The 17327-nt window shown below is 38.3% G+C and overlaps 2 protein-coding genes across 2 annotated transcripts; both read right to left on the bottom strand.

Moving 5' to 3' along the window:
- Nucleotides 1–296: 296 nt before the first annotated feature.
- On the bottom strand, nucleotides 297–8853 carry LOC110787929 (uncharacterized). Its single transcript, XM_021992561.2, has 3 exons — nucleotides 7218–8853; nucleotides 2435–2874; nucleotides 297–2071 (listed from the first exon to the last, which is right to left on the bottom strand). Exons 1-3 carry the CDS (start codon nucleotides 8688–8690, stop codon nucleotides 604–606), a joined length of 3381 nt encoding a protein of 1126 aa, XP_021848253.2. The 5' UTR covers nucleotides 8691–8853; the 3' UTR covers nucleotides 297–603.
- Nucleotides 8854–10205: 1352 nt separating this feature from the next.
- On the bottom strand, nucleotides 10206–14796 carry LOC110787931 (NADH dehydrogenase [ubiquinone] 1 beta subcomplex subunit 2). Its single transcript, XM_021992562.2, has 4 exons — nucleotides 14615–14796; nucleotides 12474–12519; nucleotides 12291–12358; nucleotides 10206–10518 (listed from the first exon to the last, which is right to left on the bottom strand). The coding sequence occupies exons 1-3, from the start codon at nucleotides 14719–14721 to the stop codon at nucleotides 12302–12304; spliced, it is 210 nt and encodes a 69-aa protein (XP_021848254.1). The 5' UTR covers nucleotides 14722–14796; the 3' UTR covers nucleotides 10206–10518; nucleotides 12291–12301.
- Between the last annotated feature and the right edge of the window lie 2531 nt (nucleotides 14797–17327).

Raw genomic sequence — 17327 nt, 5'->3', positions numbered from 1 at the left:
ACTACAATTTTGATATGGTACCCTGTTATGCTCATCCCTACTTGTGAGGGTCGCGCAGTTGAGGGGAATTGTTGTGACTATAGAAAGTTAGAAGTTAATAGTTTTCTTCATCCAAACTTGCTGCTTGTATAGTTTGTAGATTCTTAATCAAGGAACAATACCCAGAATCCTAACAAAAAACATACAAGTATAACATATTGGGCCTTCGTTAGACTTTGATCAAATGATCTCACATCTCAGCTGAAGTTCGAAACAAAAGGCACCTGACAACCAAACAGCCAGAAGCTAAACACTAATTGTAGAATTACATGTTAACATCATACTCTCAGAGAAGTATACAACCAAAATACAAGTATTTCACCTCTCAGAACTGATTGTATAAATTTCTTGTACAAAAGTGCAGCTGGTGAATGATTGACACTAGAATATATACATTTTTTTATTTCTGATGCAAAAAGAATATTTTCCCAAGTAAAAAACAATCTGGGAAAAGAATTTGAACAGAAAATATGTAACCAACTGCTGTAACGCAAACAAAAGAGAACAGAACATACTCCTTTCTCAATGGAATGAGTATATAGCAGCAGAAAAGACTAACCCCGGTTACAAAGAAAAAAGAGCTTCCAAATAATCATCAATGTAGGCTAAACAAGGCCAGTGATCTGTTCTAATTCGGACCAATGTTGAAATATCAGAAACTTCCATCCGAAAGAGAAGATGATACCTGGGTGGTAGGAATATCAACACAAGAAAGCAACCCATGTTTGTCTTACCAATGTTGATCTTACCATCTTCATTTTCAAAGTATGTCAAATATAGTGGACCACCATCAAAATTCGCAACCGAGTTATTCTCATTAGCAGAACCTGAAAACATATCTATCCATGCCACATCCTGGATTAAGCCACCGTCCTTCACAACCTCCACCAGAGGTCTACCAATCACACCAACAACAAAGGGGGCTAAATATCTTTCAACAACACGAATTGCTAAGGTTGAAGGAACTTCGAGAAGCTTAACTGATTGTGTTCCATGGATTGCTGCAAACCCCTTACCTCCTTTTAGTGAAAATGTTTCCCGACCTGCACTGGAAGAGGCACCACATACCTCCCACAAAGCATCAAAAAGGGCGGAGTAATATCCTGGAACTGTGTCTTCTAGAATCTCAGCTGGGGCAGCAGCCTTGAGAAACATGTCCTCGATGCCAACTGAGACCCCCTGAAGCTTCCCATTAACAACCTGACCATTTTCTGCATTCGCGTTAATGGAAACATCCACAAGACCTGGCACAGGTTCTCGGGGTTCCAATTCAATGGTAACAAGTGAACTAGAAACTGACTTTTCATTGGACTGAATTCCAGCTGAGACAATGTCCAATGACTCTTTCTTGTGGGGGATCTCAAAAGCCGATTCGCCAAGAAGAAATGGGATATGATATGATGGTATAGAACCATATGGAGCTGAGGATGAGAACTTGAGAACTATTCCATACATTGCAGGAACTGTATCTAATTCAACAGCACTATCCCCTGTTGAATCTGATCCCCATATACGGTTGAAATGTTCAGAACTAAACCTCAAAGAACAGGGTATTCTAATCTTGATCCCTGACATGTGCCTGAAATCAGGAATACACGAAAAGTGCTTCCTCAATATATCCACAATCCCTGAAATTTTGGAATCCATTACTCGTAGGGGTTCTTGAGGCTGATCTATTCTTTTATTGTCACCGACAAACTGGGTAGTTTTATTGCCACTGGAACCTTGAACATTCAACTGTGGTTCACTGTTATTTATGCCATCAACAAAGCCGTTCTTGTCAACCTCATAATCAATAGTTGGTAAACACAATGACCAAGATTGCTTCACAAGCAGTGGTATCACCCGCTCTAGATGGATGTAAGATGAAATACTTCTGGATTTCTTAAGATCTTCAGAAAACCGAGGAGAGTGGACATTATAGACTGAATTTGCATGAGGTGATGGTGAAATGCCAATCACTTGATCCCCAAGGGTCAGCATATGCTTGAGTTTTTTTCCGGGTATGCATATCAACATTCGTAGGTAAATCCTACAAAAAAAAAAACACGGAAGTAAATATTCGGAGGTGAAAGAGTGAACGAGGAAGATTTTAAAACTGTAACCTAAAATTATGAGCACGTTCTTTTTTTCTTTTTTTTTGCAGAACACATAACAAAATGCACATAAAAGCCCCAAAAACAAGGCTGTAAAATATTTCCCAGAAAACGTTCATAAAAATAATCCCAAAAAGGGGAGATGCTATATCTCTCACGCCTTACTCCACTCATCTCCAGAATTGACAAATCATAGCATATGCGAGCAGAAGGCTAAGAAACTAGATGGTAATTAGAATGGAGTAATCCAGATGGTGTGGGGGTGGGGAGACAATATAAAGACGCGGTCATTACAGTACCTTGCATTGTCACGAACCTCCAGATCAGGAAAATAAAGAGATGTAAATGCAAGAAGTCGAGAGAGTCCAATGAACAAGCGGGAACTATGATGGTGCAAAAGCATTGTTCGACAAATGCCAAGAACTTTGCTTCCGTGAGACCAGGACTTTAACCCAGTATCTGGACTGTGCTTCTCAACATGAAAAATTGTGAACTTCATAAGCAAATCCAGCAATCTTTGAGGAGGTACAGAATCATTCTTTCCAATTCTATCAAAAATCAGAAAATAAGAAGACATTCTATAGTTTATGATAACTTTAGAAAGTAGATGCTCATCAACGGTCTGAAGCAGCTTCTCCCCCATGCAGCAGTGCTTTTGACAGTTCAATAATCGATCTATTAAAGCAACAACAACAGGTACCAACTTCTGAAAGTCCAACAGCAAGTTCACCAATATTGTCTGCAATACACACGTGAAACATTATCGTGGTTAAAAGTAGAAACTAAAAGTTAATTTACGAAGTTGCAATCTTCATAGTCCATAAAAGGTGGAAACAGCAACTGAACACAGTGAAAAGTATGGCAGATTTTGTGAGAGGAACCCTAAACCTTTGTTCTCCCCACAGTAAATCTCAATATAGGGATGAAGGGAAGGTGGAAAAATAAAACAAAAGCACGATAAATATAAAAGATGGGATATGATGGACAGAACCCACTTCTCATTGAAACAAAAAAAAAAAAGTTCTCCTTGGTTTTATATTTCTAAATGCTTTCTCCAATGGATTATACAGATATAAGCCTGCATAGAAGCTTTCCCTAAACTCAAGCTTTCCACAAAGCACACTCTGGGTATCAAAAATAAATGCCTTCACCTATTGATTAATTTTCTTGTTATTGGTAAGGGTCAGGAACATGAAAGGAGTTCAATTACTCAAGCCAGACCCTTTCTTCAAGGTTCTAGGTGATATCAGCTTTGAAGAGGACGGATCACAATGAAAAATTGCAATCTCTAGAATTTTGAATATAAAAAAAATAAGACGAGCACATAGTGACAACAATAGGCAAATACACCATTGATAATATGGAGGTCCTGTAGGTGCATCCTGGATCATAAAAAAAAAATCTGAGCAGTAGGAGCTATGTGACTCAATGTGGAGGTCGGAGTGCTGTTAGTAAGGGTGGAGCATTTTCTATTGGTATGATGTATAAATTGCTCAGAGGCTGTTTTCAGAAGGTTCAGTGGAAGAGAACCATTTGTAATGATAAAGCTAGTCCAAGTAGCTTGTTTATCACTTCGCTAGCTTTGTTAGATAGACTAGCTACAGTGGACAGGTTGATTAAATGGCAAAATGTGTGTGATCCCATCTGTGTGCTGTGCAAGAGTGTTCCAGAATCAGCCCAAGATCTCTTCTTTACTTGCAGCTACTCTGCCTATGTATGGCAAGAAGTTCTTGACCTGCTGCACATTAACAGAAGTCCTGGGACTTGGCAACAGAAGTTGAAGCAATTAGGAGAGCTGCTAGGAAGACAACAGACCAGCAGCAACTGGTAACAATGTGTTTTGCAGAGGCAATCTATCAGATCTGACTTGCTCGAAATTCTGTAATCTGTAGACAACAAGCTACGGGTAAAGTTTATGTTTTCAAATGTATAATGTTTAGAGTTTCTGTTAGATGCTTTAGTGCATTAAGAGAAATTACTGATGTAATATGTCTTTGCTTGGCTCTTAGTGTCAAACCTTCCTAGAAGGTGGGATGCTAATTGCTAAGTACTCACTCCGTTCCTAAATATTCTTCCCGTTTCTATTTTTGTCGTTCTTAAATGTTTTTCCCAGTTGGAATCTAAACTATTTTTGGCCATATTTTTTTCCCAAGATACCCTCATTCTACAATTTAATTTCCTACCATATGCTACCTTTATTCCATCCACCTACCCAATTCCCATTGATTTCACCACCCACATTATTCAAATCATTCGCAACCCCCAATTCATTCACCCACCTTATTTTATGATTATTTTAATAAAATATCTCTCTTTCTTTTCTTTCTTTACTATTTTCTCTCTTTCATTTATTCCAAAAAGTAGAATCTCTTACACCCAATCATTACTCTTACACTCAATCATACCAAGATTCCATTTTTCTTAATCCCCTCCCCGATTCCAACCGGAAGAACATTTAGGAACGAAGGGAGTATTTAAATTTGGTTTGTCTGTTTATGTTGGCTTGGGGCCTTGGGGGTTGAACAGCTTTGTCCTGTGGATTATCTGCTCTTTGGTAATAATAATTACCCCTTTTCGATAGGTCTTGCACGCACCTGGGTTACAATAAACTTATTGTACATCGGCACAAAAAAAAAAACCACCTTTGTCCTAAGATTTCTGTTGAGAGTTGTGTCACTCCCCTTATTTTAATCAACCCATTTAATACTTTTGACCCCCATTCATTGATTTTTCCTTTACTTTCACTCTTCCACTGAGGAAGTATTTTTGCATATCTGATATGTGCTTGCTAATGCATATCATAGCAAAAGACAAAAGTATGAAACAAAAAAGGTAATTTTTTAAACAAAAATGGTACCTTTTTTTTTTTTTAACAGAATGGTACTTTTTTAACATAAATGGTACTTCCTTTTTTGTCTTTTAGCATCCATTTGTACTTTTCTTAAAGTTCCCTAATATTCTAAACAGAAAGAACAAAAAGAGACGGAGAGGGTACTTTATTTGCTAAAAATAAATAATTTCTATAACAAACAGCATAATACTTAATTAGTCTCTAAACACTAAAAACGCAGTTTGTATTTGTGGTGGGGTGCCTGCTTGCACATCTATTAAGAATCTCATTCACCAAACTTTGCAGCCCAAGAATTCAACATTATACTTCTTCGTGATACATCATAACTCCAAGATACTTACAAGCTTTCCATACCACCCAAAACAATCCATAAATAATTCACAAATCCCCAATTTATAAAGAAAACGTGCATCATCACCAGTCTACAACGTCAAGGAAGCATAATAATGTTAATGCTGAAGCACTCGACTCCAACAGTCAAACTATACATGATACCCAAAAAAAATACAGATTACTTCAAAATGCTTGGAGTAGGAATTTCCTCATTTCCCCTCAAACATGCAAATTCCTCTCCTTCCATTTACAGCAAAAAGTCAACTGAACTAGCTTCCCTAATTCTGCAATCCACTTATCCTTCAACCTCCTCTTTCACTTTGCACCAAGCATGGGTTATCATACATTTTGCAATCTTCAAGTGAGCCCCTTAAGCCCCTAATCGGAAAACCATTGAAAGTCTGATGAAGCCAGATCCGCATTCCACTCCCTTCACCGCTCAACGACTAAAGGATTACACTATGCAACTGAATAGAACTGTTTCACATATGAATTTTAGCTACCTGTTAATCACTCTACTATTCTAACACCAACTCTCAGCTGACAAACAACTGCCACACATACATCTTTACTCATTAGTTTGCATCTAAACATTCTCAATCCAACACCTAAACCAGGGTTACCTGATTTGTGGTTCGCTTTGGTACGGGGTACGAGTTCGGGTTCGCGATTCGTGGGTTGGCTGGTTTTAGGCTCGCACTAGGGGTTTGAAACTCTTTTTTTCCCGGATTTTAAAAATAAAATTGTTCAAGATTTTACTTTAATACTCATACAGTAATACTCAGATAACATGTCATTTCCTGCCCAAATAAAAGGCCCTAAGCCCCTAACATATTTTTTTTCTCTTTTCTTCCCTGACCTTCAAGTCTTCAACAGCTAAAACTAGGGTTTCGGATTCGGCATGACAATAGCAGAGATTTGGTTCGCGAACCACACAATTCGCTGGAGAACCCAATTCGGTACGGGCGAACAAATTCGAGATTCGCGGACAACGTAACGCTGACCTGAACACTGATCTTGCTAGCTGCTGCAATGGGTTTCTCCTAGCTCCCTCAAGCTAGTACAGCCTTGAATATTTTTTCGTCTTCAATTCCCTATATAAAAAAGCCTTTAACTAACATGATTCCGATACTCAATTTTCTCCCCACAGGGCCACAACCTCATAAATTTTCTTCTATATATGTGTTCCCTAGACATGACCAACCATAATTCGATCATTACTTGTTCACTTCTTTAAGAAACTGTACTGATTTTCGAAAATCCGCCAAGAGAAGGCATAGAGGATAAAAACTAATAAAAGCCTGTATAATGTTCAGTGCAAAGAGGCTATAAAAGTAGATGTTGGAGAACCTAGCATAGTGGACTATTATGATCACTTAAGCAGTGAAGACGTAATATATCGCTAAGATTTCTTAGTGTTACCGCAGACCCCTTGATCATAGCCAATAAAGAAATCATTCTACAAAAAGGGTTTCGAAATACACTTCGGTTAGATAGGAAGCCATCCCTATCATCTCAAACCATAATAAACCATCAAAGGTAAACTGTCTAGATAATTAGTCATACAGTGGACTGTTTGAAAGGTAAAGGGCAGTTTCCAGACAATAGATGACATACAAGATCAATATAACAGAATCGACTGTCAAGCATCTGGGCACTGCCGCACTGGGAACTGTTAAAGTATTCCCATCCTAGCCATTACAATCATGCCATGCATTGTGCACAAATTATTACTGTTCGGAATGAAGGTCCTCTCTAATTATTGTAATACAAGCACCACCATAGCTTTATCAACAGTTCTCTAATTAAAATATTATGATTACTTCAACGAAATGAAAAGATTGATATTCAGCTAACAGAAACAAGGAACATAAAATGACATTCAAATAGGCATGTACCTGTATACCACGGAAGATGGTAGACTCCATAACAGCTTTGCTGGCAGATGGATCGGCATTGGAATGAGTTGATGCACCTATCAAGAATTTATGCAAGGTCCTGAAAGCGACTGCTGTCTCCGTACTCCAAGGTGGCAGCCACTTAAATCCTGCAACACAGACAAGACCGTCCTCAAAGTACTTCATCACAGATTTCCCTGAAAACCCATACTGGCTCACTTCCGAATCAATGACGATAGAACAAAATGCAATCAAATCTAGCTTCATTGATTTCAATGCAAGTGCATCATATACATTCGGGTAGAAATGTGAGCTCATCCCGACAATTAACCTCCTTTTCACAACATCCTTTTCAGAAACCAATTCAACAAAACCTAACAACCAATGAAGAACCAGCAACCGAAACACCAGAGGCTGCTGTCCTTCCTTGGAGATCAGCACCAAGCGCTTAAAAATCTCACCCTCCTGCCCATCAAATGAATCCAAAAACTGCCTACAAAGCATCAAAACAACATGCCAAAGCAAAGGATTATAACTATAAAGCAACCCAGAGAACTGAACTTTCAACAAAGAGCTTTGAAGCTCCAAACCAACAGCCAAAGGTATCACCATAGACATAAACTCCACCATCCCACATGGAGTAAGAACCTGTGAACAATCCAGCAAAAACGACATCACGCGCTTCAACTCCTTTGCATTTGAGCTCGACAACTCGACCCCAAAATGCATACCCTCCTCCACATTACCCTCCCCACCATCAGCCGTCACCCATTGCGGAACATTAAAAGGTACTAAAGGAACAGCAGTCTTAAAAACAGAAGCAACATTCAACTTACAAACAACAATGTCATGAATTACCTCTAGAAGCAATAGAATATAGCTCTGAGAAGCATGAGTTCGCTCATTCTGACAAAGCCCCCACAAGTGCCCCACAATCTCGGCCAAAAAACACGGATATTCTCTCTCCAACTCCCTTAAACACTCACACGCCACCGCCCTTGTCTGCCGGTCAATACTGTGGTTCGGCCGATTAACAATCGTCAATAAAATCGCAACCAGCCCCTCAAGCTGTGACTGACAAACCCTAACCCTAAGCTCACAAATTGTCATCGTAATCGAAGTAACAGAAACAAGAATCTGCTCCTTAAGCGAGTAAGTAATCGAAAATCCATCAATTGGGGATTGAATTACAACTTTAAGGGTTTCAATCAATCTGGTAAGAACCTCTTCTTCGTCATAATCATCATCAGATACAAAAATTTGATCGGCGAATTCGTCGAGGAAGATGAGAAGGTGGAGTTTGAGGGAGAGAGGGAAATCCTTCTTGAGGAGGGAGGAGAGAGAAAAGTCGAGGAGAGAGAGTGGAGTGATTGAAGACCACCATCGATGAGAACCGCCATTGTGAAAGTCGTCGATGAGAGACTCCCATTCTGGAAGTGTAAGGTGGGTTTTCTTGGAAGGGAGCTTCTCCATTGATGGAATGGCGGAGGTGTTATGGTTTGTTAAGGAGTTAAATCCGCCATGAAAGTCGTGCTTTTTGAGCTACGCAGGTAGGATGGACGAGTTGGCTAGTTATTACAATGTTGGGGGAGGAGGACAAGGATTATATAGCTGGTGTTATTCTCCCTCCAAAAAGATTTTGTCAAAACACTCAAACATGATCTTAACTAGTATAAACTGTATAATGCATTGAGGGTAATAAAAGTCAAATTATAGAAAATAAGGTAATTAAAGATGATGACGAGGGGATGAAGACATGACGTAGTGATAAAGAGAATAAGCTAGTGTTAGCGAGAAAAAAATAAAAAAAAAAAGGGAGAACAAATACTCTCATTATTGGGGAGAAAGTTACCCCATATCCCACTAGGGTGATTATTATCCTCATTTTGGGTAATAATTTCCTCCTTCCTCCCTTCTCCTCACAACACTCCTTTTATTATTAAGGTTATTTGACTTTTATTACACCCAATCCAAGCATGCAGATGACATTTGATTATGGCCCGTCAGCGGGCAAGAATTGGTTGTATCCGAGAACTCCACTTGAACCAACATGTATTCGTAAGGACCGTAAACTGACCGAAATCAGAAATGTTGCTAAAACAGGAAATCTGTAACTCGGTCGTATACGAACAGTTAAAATCGACAACCAATTTCGACTCGTTAATGCATGACCTGAACCCTACACCCGATCAGAGTATAACCGATTACAGAACTAACCCGACTGGACAAGGACCCAAACTCGATTAAATCACTCGACCGATGACAACCCGAAACCGATTATAACCCGATTAAACTTGTTATTGACCAGACCCGTGACAAGCAATTACCTAATTTTACCCGACAAGTTGACAACCCGACTTATCATTGACCTAACCAAATAGTAACTTAAATGAAGTTAATATTACTTTTTTTATAATTACCTAATCGTAACACGTGAAATGTGTTAAACCAAATTTATAATCTAAGTTTAATATTATTATTTAAAACTAAACGATAGCTAAGCATAACTTGTTTTGTTCCTTCAATGTTGTTGAATTATTGTTTTATAATTTGTTGTAATATTCAATTCTTGTTTTGATCCTATAATTTTTAGTATGTAAAATCGTACATGATATATTTCACCTATGTTTAAGTAAGTAAAAGTATAGTATACATTTTACGTTTTAAAATAAAAAATCGATTATTGACTTGTAATTCAATACTCCGTATTAACTTTATGTATATGTGTATTGACTACAAAGTATTGCAAATCAATTGCCTACTAGCTACTGCATTCACGTCTACTAAGAAAGTGACAAATCACATACTTCACCAACTCAGAGTTCACCTACATGTATCGAAATTCCTACTGATAATAAGCCTATTGAAAATGAGTCTCCTAGAAAGGCAAAAAGGCTCGAAGAAATACCAAATGAAATCAATATTTGACAAATCCATTGTAATTGAAATGATATCGGATGATAATGATGTTGAACCAAAAACAATGGATAACTGTCTGAGTGAGCGATTTTCATAAACAAAGCAATTGCTTGTGCTTATACCTCTTATGATAAGAGTTGCAAAAGATGAAAGATGATCAACTAACTCAGAAAAATATGCAACATTATTAGCTGAAGGCAGTACTTGGCCTTCATTTAAACAAATTAAACCCAAGATTTTGACATAGTAATACAACAAAATTCAAAATCACATTATTGAACGGAAAATTCCCAGATGTCTGATGATGTTACATCCACAATAAGGTGTCGAAGCAAATCTGTTCACCATTCAGCAAATCTTTTCAGCATTCAGCTTAACCTGCCTGAAACCAAACAATAAGAGGAGCAGGTGAGACTAGACCTGGTTATCGGGCGGGGCGGGTCGGTGCGGGTCAAAAGAGGGTCCGGTATTGAAAGGGTCAATTTTAGCGGGTCGGTAATGGGCGGGTCAAAGGCGGGTCGCGGGTCATTAGCGGGTCATTAGTGGGCGGGTCAATAAACGAGCAATGAAAAATGAAAAACAAAAGAGCCATGTGCAAGTACAAGTAAATACGAAGCTATACACGTAATTTTTTGTATCATTACTATTTTAATTTTCAAAATAATTGTAGTATAAGTTTGACCCTATAATGACCCTGTCCAATAGAGGCCCTGTCCAATAAGAGCCCTGCCCAATAAAAGCCCTATTAACTTGACCCTAACCCTATATCCATTGGACTACCCTGTCCAATAACCAGGTCTAGGTGAGACTCATTCCCACTGAGAAGGATAAAAATTAACCAGGGCACAACTATTCTGAAACAAGAAATCGTAAACAGCAAAGTTTCTAATTACTGTAATGTATCAGGCAAATGCTACAACTCCATCGGTAAAGTTAATCAGTCACTGAGAAGGGAAAATATTCCATTACTGCAAAAACCTATAGCAGGCGAAGCATTCAAACCAGTTAAACAAGACGAGCAAAGAAAGCTGGTTACGCGCTCTCTCACTCCGGAAAACATTGCCACATAACTATTCTAGGATGTCAAAAAGAAATTTTCACAAAGGAGAATTTCCTCACAATGTACTGGCTTGTATTTGGGTTTTCCAAATTACTCCTAGTGTGATCGAGTAATGGGGGGTGTAGAAATAGTACAAGTATTATTACACCATTTGTAAAAGTGCGTCATACACTCAATTATGAAGTGTGGGACAATGTGATAATGACTTGTTGATGGAGGCAGTGCATATATGAATCTTCGTCTTGGCACAGTGTTAAGACTGTTAACCATCTAGGACTCGTAACCCGTAACCAAATCGCCTCTTATAAAAAGATAACCATTTGATTCTGTCTCCAATTACTCCTTACTTTTGTGCCTGTGGATCCTTAGAATAATTACTAATAATTTTTAGTATCTCAATTTCTTCATTCTATGACTCATAGACATTCGGACATCATATTCACCCCCAATAAACCAGCAGTAATAGCATACAAATTTATTTTCTTAATCAGCTAAAAGCAGAGTTTAAACGAGTACAAACATTACAGTTCTTGACCTGAAAAAGGAGGAGCCACATGTTGTGAATATAATGCCATATGTTTGTTGTGGGTGACTGGGTGAGGAGGAGGATGGGCTGACAATCCAGTTTCGATAGGAAAAAACTAAATAAAACAGCGGTCAGCACTCAGCAATGAGGCTAAGTTGAAGAAGAAGAAGATGGGTTCTAACACCTGCCATTTCACCCTTTTACGAGTTAACTTTCTATCATGGTGATTGATAGACTACATCAAACAGAGGATAGGAAGTGTACTTCATAAACCATTTTCATCAATTCCAAAATAACTAGTACTCTGAAGGTGTGTTCTCTACTTACTTAGACAAATTAGTTGAGATAAGCTAAATTCAAAAACTACAATAAGTCTGAGTTTGAGGGGAGGTGGAGAACACATTAGTTAGATGAACAACCCTAAGATAAAATATTAGTTGCAATTACTAAATCCCAACCGATATTAGGTTTGATCGTATAATCCAGTGACACTTTCAAATTCTAGAATTAAATCATGCATGTTAAACATATCAATCACCAAATCAAATCATAAGGTTTGAAAAAATACCAGAAACCCATCTAATGTCCATCTCCATGTCCATGATCATCATGCCCATCCCAGGGATGTCTCCAACCCTAAAGCAAGTGCACAAGCCATCAGTCTAATAGTAAATGTAAGAAAGGTTTCAAAAGCACCTTAAAGGGGGGATATTTCAGCTCCACAATCAAAGCAGGTTGATATGGAGCTCACCAATACAACTGGACCATCTTGCTTCGCTCGGTAAAGAACCCAAAACCTGAAAATTTAAATATCATAGCTTATTAAAGAAACTTCACTCATCTTGGAATATGTAATGGACCAAGGCCAGACATTTTAGGTGCATTTGTGCCTGATTTGATGAAGAACATCTTTCAGCCAAATATTCAAAGAATTCAAACATTACCAAACAAAAATGCAAGGTGCAATATCCACCAGAAATATATTCAAACTTAACCAATTGAGTGTGTAGCCAAGTCAAACAGAGAAAATGACAACCAGCACCATCGTTACAGTACTGCAAGAGTAAGAATCGGTATAAATCACTCTATAGACTGCCAAAAATAACTTCATTGATGACAATTATGAAAGACTCGACAGGTTTGCAGGGTTACTTGGTATACTTTTTTTTTTTTAAAGTAATTTCGGAAGAGTTAAGAGTAGCAGCCTATGAGATTACTTGTAAGAGATATACTTCGTATATATTTTTGTTAGTAATATAAAGAACTCTTCTAGATTGACACCAAGGGGGTGTCACCCATATACAAAGGTGATTGTTGTTTGGTACAAAAGTATTTTAAGTCAAAGGTCACAACACAAGTCACAATTGTCCTCAACGTCTATTTTGTTTCGAGGCAGCAATTAGCTACAAATTTTTCACTTACTAGTTTTACGAAACCAACTTTTCTACTATCACAACATGTATTTCATGAAGCTTGATTCACAAAAACTCACCACCATCTGAAGCCAACTAGCCAAGTATCACATGATAACATATCACTGCAAAACTTCAAGCCTATAAGATATTCAGTACACATCCTTTTCACGGAAGTAGATTACTAGTAGAGTAGTAGTCGATTCCAACCAATTCCTCAATCAACAAGAGACAGGTATTGATCCTTGATAATTAGTAACTTTGTAACCCACTAACACCGCTTGACCTCATCAGTATGACAACAGGAGCTGACGGGTAACTGATGTATCATTGAATCATTGATAACATCAAAATCTTAAGAGATGGAAACACATGAATGCAACACCAGCATTTCCTTTTGCATTTGGCAGGCTCTCTTTCTTTATTCTTCTTCTTCTTGAGGGTAGGGGAGGGGTTGGGAGAACGAGCTTGATGGGAAGCACCTGAAAGGGTGTGGTCTTCTACGTACATTCCAATATTTCACACGTAGTATAAGTCTAATAGAGCAACACATAGTTGCATTTTCCCAAAATATTCCTATTTCAGCATCCTTCATGGCTTGATCAGAGTATTTATGTCATAAAAAAATTCCATGCAGCTTGCCGGTGGTATAAAGAAAGATTGACATGAGATTCGGGATAAGTTCTATCAACTTTATGGTTCCAAAGATCATGAATATTTAACTGGAAAAATACTACCAAAAATGTTATTCGAAGAAAGCTAAGATGCAAATATTTTTCTTAACTCTAACAGTACTGTGTTGTCCATGATTTTCGAAAGGTGGATAGATAGAAATGTATGACTATAACAACAAGCACTCAAGCGAGGACATCAAATCCTAACTGTTGGTCCTACTCAGAAGTTAGAATACACGAGTGTTACCGGGCAGGAGGTCAATGCAGAAAATATTGAAGAGAGCCTTTGACCCAATTTTAACCGGAATGGAGCTTCTTAATTCTTATGTGTCTCAGTCTCAACAACCATTAATCATGCATATCAGAAAAGCAGCGACCACGATTGCACAATAATCACTATCGTTGTCCAACTCCGTTCTTGAGACTCAAATAAGCAATCAAGTAATCCAAGTTACTCAAATTAAGATCAACATTCAAATCATATTATCTAGTTATCCAAATTCAAGCGTAAATCTGAACGATTAGTTTCCAGTGTCATCAAATAAATATCTTAATCATAAAAGCCTCAAATTTCCCAAATAGAAACCCTAAAATGAATTCAAGATCGAAATCAACACTAGTTAAAAAAAGATGCCGGAAATTGAAAAATTGATGAGTAAAATTCAGCATTTAGCAACTGAAGAATGATCACTACCAAACAAAAACAAAAAATGAATAGATTCTTTACATGGGTTAGGGTTTTGAATGATTAAGATAAAATTGGATCAAGAGAAGAGAAAATGGAGGAGAGAGAAAGAAGGGGTTACCACATAAGAGCGCACATGCCCTTTCCGGTGACGGAATGCCATCGCTTGGGCGCGTGAAGAGTCATACCCTTGAAGGTTGTTCCATGACCACCGTGTCCACCTCCCATTTTTCTCTCTCTTCGCTTTGCTCTCTTTCTCTCTTTCTCTCTTTAGCTCCGAGCAATTGCAGAATCGCAGAAATTATCCAAGTTGTCAAATATGGGTTTAATTAGGCCCATTTTGGGGGTTGGGTAAGGGTATTTTGGGTCTCTGAATCGGGTTGAATCGGATTATCGGATACGAGTATTGTTTTCATACGGACCAAAACAATTATTAACTTTAGGGGTTTTTATTCGACGATAATGTTCGCTAAAAACGTCAGCGTAATTATGGTGAAAGGAAAGGTCGTTTATGCCCCCCTTTCCCACTTTACCCCTCCCACCCAATCTTCATCTCAGCCTCTCTAATTTTTCGGCGAAGCTCTGAGCACCACCCACGAATCACTGGCAAAAAACTCGTCCCCCTTGATCAGAAAAAAGCTGTCAAGGATGAGCACATTTAGGGATGTCAATGGGGCGGGGCGGGGCGGATGCGGATGTAGGTCCCTCCATCCCCATCCCCACATAAAATTTTCATCCCCATCCCCGCCCCATCACCCATGGCGGGTACAAAATTCATCCCCATCCCCGCCCCAACGGCTGCACATTTACTCTTTTTTTTTCTTTTCGCAGGAGCACATGTCAGGCAAGAGCCAACTACTGAGAGTTTTATTGTCATTATGGTGGAGGATTATTTTTCTCTTGCAAATTCTTTATCTTTGTTTTTATTGCTGAAAGGTTCAATGTCTTCATGTTCTCGAACACAAGATTCCTCCACTGGAACTGAGAAGTAATGATAAGAATGGGCAGCAAGAATACCAGCAACATCGGCAGAGACGGACCGTCCCCCTATATAAATACTTACAAGGTGATGGTCTCGTACACTGTTTCTATGGCAGCTGGATATAACGCCACCTTCTACGTCGAACCTGCCTCCACCGCCAGTTCAATTCCCCCTCCCAATTTATTTATGTTTATTCTGCTCACACAGGGGTGGCGCCCAAATATGGCGGCCCATGCCATGGTCTAGCCGCTCATAAATAGCGGCAACGACCATGGCCCAAGCGCTCATAAATAGCGGCAGCGACCATGGCCCAACCACTTGCACGACTGAGCCATGGTCTCCGCCGCTATTTCAGAGCGGGTGTACCATAGTCTGGGCCGCCATGTTACGATGACACCCCTGTTGTTTCTAAAAAAAAAGTTGTTTGATTTAAATAAATATTAATCGCCATTTAACCACATATATATATGTTTATTTTTTAAATTTCAATTACTATTTAAATTGTTATTATTATTATTAATATTATTATTATTATTATTATTATACTAATATTATTATGGGATAGAATTTTATAAGGGAAAAACCATCTTTTCGTATAAAAAACGCGGGCGGCTTTAGATCTAAGGTCACTTCGGTGTTGGCGAATTGCCCCTCGGTTAACTTTCTATATTGATTTAGTTTTATACTCACTATTCAACTCAAAGTCATGCAGAGTAACTATTCAACTCATAAGGGCAACAACTTGTATGATACTCTAAGGCCCTATTTAGTTTACCTTATTTCTCCTGACGTGATCTGATCTGATCTGATCTGGTCTGATCTGAACTTATTTTCTGATCTGATCTGAACTTATTTTTTGATCTGATCTGATCTGATCTGATCTAGTCTGGTCTGATCTTATCTGATCTGATCTTATCTGATCTGATCTGATTCTTCAGAATTAAGTTTAAACAAAAATCTACATTTATTAATATTAAATGACTTACGTGAAAAATAAATATTACACAATTTATAATATTGTTATTATTTAAGAAAAATTTGTCAGAAAGGACATTTTAAAACCAAAAAATTGTCAAAAAAGACCTTTTAAAAAAAAGTTGTGAAAGAAGGCCCAATTAGAATTTTTTGTTGTCAACAAGGACCAGGAGTGATTTTCCGGTGGTCAACTCTTGGATTTCGGCGTTGACCAACACGTGTCACACACGTGTATTAAAAAATAATTTTTTTAAAAAATAAAATAAATTTCCCTCCATTTTACCCCCACCCCCAACTAAAAAAGAAAAAAAACTTTCTCTCTCCTGGCTATGCTTCCCCTCACCATTGTTATCTTCTGCAACTTTTTTACCAAAAAAAAAAAAAAAATTTAAAGAAAATCAAAGCAAAAGAATTGGCCTTGATTTCCGCCATTAAAACTTCAAACGAAAACTTCCGGTTTTTCCCCAGTAGAGTGAAGAAAGAGAAGGAAAGAGTGAGATAAGGACTTCTTGAAAGAGAGTGAATTCGGGGATGCTTCAACTTCCACCGGGTACGGCGGCGTTTATGTTCATAATCGTCGTCGTGGTGTTTCCGGTGACGGTGGTTTGCAGCAGTTTTTCGGCTGGTGTATTACAGCTTGAGAGGGTATTCTCGTTGAGTGAGAGAATTGAGTTGGAAGTTATTAGGGCTTTCTCTCTCCTGACTCTACTTCCCCACAAAAATTAGGGCTTTTAGTGTTACCTCTTACGAAAAGCACCGACAAGTAATTTGGTTGCGCGAATTTGGTTGAATTCACCTGAGGAGAAGAATTTCGTGGTTGGAAGGAAGATAACAATGGCTGAGGGGAAGCATAGGCAGGAGAGAGAAAGTCAAAAAA

Source organism: Spinacia oleracea, chromosome 2, assembly GCF_020520425.1.
Source record: "Spinacia oleracea cultivar Varoflay chromosome 2, BTI_SOV_V1, whole genome shotgun sequence".
Taxonomy (NCBI): domain Eukaryota; kingdom Viridiplantae; phylum Streptophyta; class Magnoliopsida; order Caryophyllales; family Amaranthaceae; genus Spinacia; species Spinacia oleracea.
The sequence above is the reverse complement of the archived record's forward strand: the minus strand, read 5'-3'. Positions and strand labels throughout refer to the sequence as shown.

Excerpts from the sequence above, each read along its gene's own strand:
- LOC110787931 (XM_021992562.2), bottom strand. The coding sequence starts at position 14,721 with ATGGGAGGTGGACACGGTGGTCATGGAACAACCTTCAAGGGTATGACT. Across the intron at positions 12,520-14,614 it reads GGCATGTGCGCTCTTATGTG|GTTTTGGGTTCTTTACCGAG; the intron begins GTAACCCCTTCT and ends TTAAATTTTCAG. Across the intron at positions 12,359-12,473 it reads AAGATGGTCCAGTTGTATTG|GGTTGGAGACATCCCTGGGA; the intron begins GTGAGCTCCATA and ends CACTTGCTTTAG.
- LOC110787929 (XM_021992561.2), bottom strand. The coding sequence starts at position 8,690 with ATGGAGAAGCTCCCTTCCAAGAAAACCCACCTTACACTTCCAGAATGG. Across the intron at positions 2,875-7,217 it reads CCATCTTCCGTGGTATACAG|ACAATATTGGTGAACTTGCT; the intron begins GTACATGCCTAT and ends TGTGTATTGCAG. Across the intron at positions 2,072-2,434 it reads GAGGTTCGTGACAATGCAAG|GATTTACCTACGAATGTTGA; the intron begins GTACTGTAATGA and ends TTTTTTTTGTAG.